The sequence below is a fragment of the Notothenia coriiceps genome, unplaced genomic scaffold (assembly GCF_000735185.1).
Source record: "Notothenia coriiceps isolate Sejong01 unplaced genomic scaffold, NC01 NC01_scaffold00011501, whole genome shotgun sequence".
Classification (NCBI taxonomy): Eukaryota; Metazoa; Chordata; class Actinopteri; order Perciformes; family Nototheniidae; genus Notothenia; species Notothenia coriiceps.
In genome coordinates this window covers 1-3,683 of record NW_011344202.1, presented here as the reverse complement: position 1 = coordinate 3,683, position 3,683 = coordinate 1, and the positions used below count along the sequence as shown (strand labels likewise).

Below are 3,683 nucleotides of genomic sequence, written 5' to 3'. Positions count from 1 at the left end.
TGGACATATCATGCTATATTTGAATAATATAGTGTAGGACCATACCTATATAAGGCATATTTATACTTTTTATTTTTCAAAATACCAAACAGATCATGCATTTTAGCCATTCCTCATTTCGCTCAATTTAACACTGTCTTTGCATCATGGGCTGATTCTGTGAGAACAGCACCATCTACAGGCCTGGCATATGTACTACAGCGTCTCCAGCGCTTTCCAACGGCAATGTCCGTGGCTGTCTCCTCCTGATTGGTGGAGTTGGCCCAATAGCCGTAGCGCCACTTCTGTGACGTCATAAAAGTGTTCAAATCTGGATCAGTCTGGATCAGATCCGTTGCAGCCCCTTTTTAAGAGATTTGGGTACGGAGGAAAATAGAGAGGGTTGTGTTTTCTGACACTTGGTGAGTTCCCTGGAACACCGGGGACACATATTCATGTAAACAAGACGTACAAAAGTGCATTTTGCATGATAGGTCACCTTTAAATACTGTATGTGTAATGTAATCTCCCCTTTCAATATGAGATTTATGTGTTTAATTGCATATTTTAAGCTCTAAAAAGTGTTTATTTCTTTTCAAATAATTATCATTTATCACAGTCGACCACAATGGGAAAGCATAATCCTGGCCGTCTTGCTGCCATAGTGGTCTCCGTTGTCAGCTTTGCAATCAGTCTGGTGTTCAACGGGCTGTCTGTAGTCGGACTCGGTAAGTCAAACCTTTGTTTACATATTTAAATTGTTGATTTAACATACAAGTAGGTATAAGATTAGAATTGGGCTCGGTCATTTTGGTTTTTATTGATATATATTTTCATTGTTCTCCCCTCAGGTCCTTATGACACCACGACAGGCAATGTGTCCGCAGTGTTCGACACGCAGATCACACCGTCAGGATGGACCTTTACAATCTGGAGCGTCATCTACGTCTGGCTGATAGCGATGATGATATACATTGTCACCGGACTCTGCAGAAAGTACAGACAACTTCTTTTACTCTCTACTTTAAAACCTTTTTTGTCATTTAAACCTGTGTAGAATAGAATGTGCAAATAGTATCTATAGATGTTCTTTGTCAGGGAGTATCGTGGGCTTTAAGAGTCACAGAAAATAATAGATGGTCCCTGTTCTGTGGATGTTTTCACCGACTTACTGTGGTTCTTTTTCTCTTGTAGGAATGGTTATGGCTATGTTTACTGCAGCCCTGCCGTTCTGCCGTATGGATTCTTCATTAGCTGGTGCCTTAATCTGTGTTTCAATATTTGCTGGCTAATTGTTTGGGACAAAGGGTAAGAGTCCTTTGATTATTCCCTAATAAATAAGCAACCAAATTTGAGCGATCACGGTTAAATTCATGTTTTTGCTTTCTGTTCCCTTCATAAGAATAATGATCGTTGCGCTGGTGTTCCTTGTGCTGGTCATCTGCACCAACTACTCCATGATCTGCTTCATCTGCCATGGACTTCATGTTTATGGAGCCTGGCTCAAGAAATACCACAAGGTCGACTTGTGGCTTCTCCGTGTGCTGGTTAGTATTATTAAAGAAAATAGTGTCTCTACTGGGACATGTCTCCATGTTTTAATGTTCAAAAAGCTCTTTATTTTTCTCATACTGCCTGTGCTGCAGCACCTCTTTTCACCCTCTGTCTGAAACCAGAGCCCAGTCTGCTCTGATTGGTTAGCTGGCCGGCTCTGTTGTGATTGGTCAGCCGCTTAGAGATGTCCCGCCCCTTATCCTATCACGTACAATGTGTTGGAGCGCTAGCCAGTGTTACATAGTGATGTCAGTAAACAAACGAAACACTACAGGAAGGGGAAAACCAACAAAAAGCTTTAATCTTGCATCTGACGGGTTATACAAGTCTACTTTTTCACATAAAAATAATATGGCTTAAGAGTACGATCCCCACCCGCGTGCAAAACTAAACAACTCTCTTTCCACTTGCAGGTTCAGAACGGTGTGATGATCTACACAACATGGACGACCATTGCAACACTGATCAACCTGACCATCGTGCTGACCTATGACGTGGGCATGTCCCCGCTGGACGCTGCAACCATCTCCTACTGTTTTTTGATCGTCGTGCTGCTCGTGTGGTAAGTGCTCTTAACTTATGATACATATTAGAGAAGTAATGCAAAGCTATTGGCAGATTCTGAATGTGTTTGCCCACAGGTTTGCTTTGGAGAACTTTGTGCTTGACAAACACGTGCGGTACGTCCTCGTCATCTACCCGGTTGTGATCTGGGCGCTCACTGGGAACCTGGACAAGAACTTTGATGCTGAATCACCCAACCGCAATGGCTTCTTCATTGGTAAGACACTGAAGAGAGCTCCATATTAATAAAATATGGTGGATGTGTATGATACAATCAGCTTGTAATCTCCTGCCATGTCTCCTGAAACATGGCAGGTAGAGAGAAGTAAATAAGCACAATGACGAACAATAATGACACTTTTTTTTTTTACTGTTTTTGAGTAAATTCTAAGAGAACATTTCAGATACCATCTTAAGTACTAACCAGGTTTTCTTCTCTTAGTTGCCCTGCTGGCTTTGGCCTCAGTGCTGTTCCTCGTCAGGATTGTTTTGGTGATTTGGAGGCACATCAAGCAGCCGCTCTACACAGACGTCAGTCCTGAAGCCATGGAACCGACGGACATCGCTGAAAAGCAGAAAAAGATTTTCCGTTAAACCTTTTTATAAAACACTGGATGTCATGTATCATAGCAAAAAGTGGTGCCATTTTTAGGCATTACTCTACGTTGATTATCAGGAGAACAAATGTTGTTTTTTTGGGAAATCAGTCCACAATATTATGTTGAACTTTGGCTGACTGGTCTATGGACCTTTTATGGCTCTCTCTAACATATGGATTGCAAACACAAGTCATTAGGCTCTGATAAGGAGACTTTTACAACACAGAGGGGCAACACCTACATTACAGTATAGACTATATGTTTTGACATTTTTGCACGTTTTTCAGTTTGTTTGTTATCAAATATAAATGTATTTTATAATGCTGATTGTAATTTTCTTAATTTGTAATTATTCTTTATTTATTTGGATTAAATTATTTATACAATGTATCATGTGTGACACCTATTTTTACAACTGAGCAGTGTGGGCTCTTTTGTTAATATGTGGCAGGTGAAAGAGAGTATTACAATTCAAGTAAATATGCGTTGCTAAGTCCAAATATTATGATCATACAGTATGAGCTTATTTCTTTTACTATCATTCTGCAAGGAAAAAAAACTTCATGGGGAAACAAGACATAATTATTATTATCCTATATGTTCAAATATAAGTTTAGTCATCTGCAATATGAGTAATTATAATTATATTTTGTAGGGGGTAAGACCTTCATATATATATTTACAGTCTTGACCTGCAGCGGGCAGCACCGCTCAGCACAAAAACAGAACTTAGAAGAAAAAGAAGAAGAGTGGAGTTATGTTTTAATTCCCTGACTGTAGTCTTTCGGGCAACAAGAATGAATCATAGACTGTATATATAGGAACAGTGTTGGGAGTAACGCGTTACTTGTAACGGCGTTACGTAACGGAACTACTTTTTTCCGTAAATAATAACGTAACGCGTTACCTTTCCCATTCAGTAACGCCGTTATTGTTACTGTGGTGCTAAGGGGCTCGTTACTCGTTACTATCTGTGGTCCAAATGGA

The 3,683-nt window shown here is 40.1% G+C and overlaps 1 protein-coding gene across 1 annotated transcript; it reads left to right on the top strand.

The window, feature by feature from the left end:
• Window positions 1–607: 607 nt before the first annotated feature.
• LOC104946740 (uncharacterized) lies at window positions 608–2,983 on the top strand. The gene is made up of 7 exons (XM_010772624.1): window positions 608–707; window positions 831–975; window positions 1,174–1,287; window positions 1,382–1,526; window positions 1,947–2,095; window positions 2,175–2,314; window positions 2,540–2,983. Exons 1-7 carry the CDS (start codon window positions 608–610, stop codon window positions 2,689–2,691), a joined length of 945 nt encoding a protein of 314 aa, XP_010770926.1. The 3' UTR covers window positions 2,692–2,983.
• The last annotated feature ends 700 nt before the right edge of the window (window positions 2,984–3,683 follow it).

What these genes read in the sequence shown, in the direction of transcription:
- LOC104946740 (XM_010772624.1), top strand. Translation starts at nt 608, where the DNA reads ATGGGAAAGCATAATCCTGGCCGTCTTGCTGCCATAGTGGTCTCCGTT. An exon ending in GTCACCGGACTCTGCAGAAA is followed by an intron (nt 976 to 1,173) that starts GTACAGACAACT and finishes TTTCTCTTGTAG; the next exon opens with GAATGGTTATGGCTATGTTT. An exon ending in ATCGTCGTGCTGCTCGTGTG is followed by an intron (nt 2,096 to 2,174) that starts GTAAGTGCTCTT and finishes GTTTGCCCACAG; the next exon opens with GTTTGCTTTGGAGAACTTTG.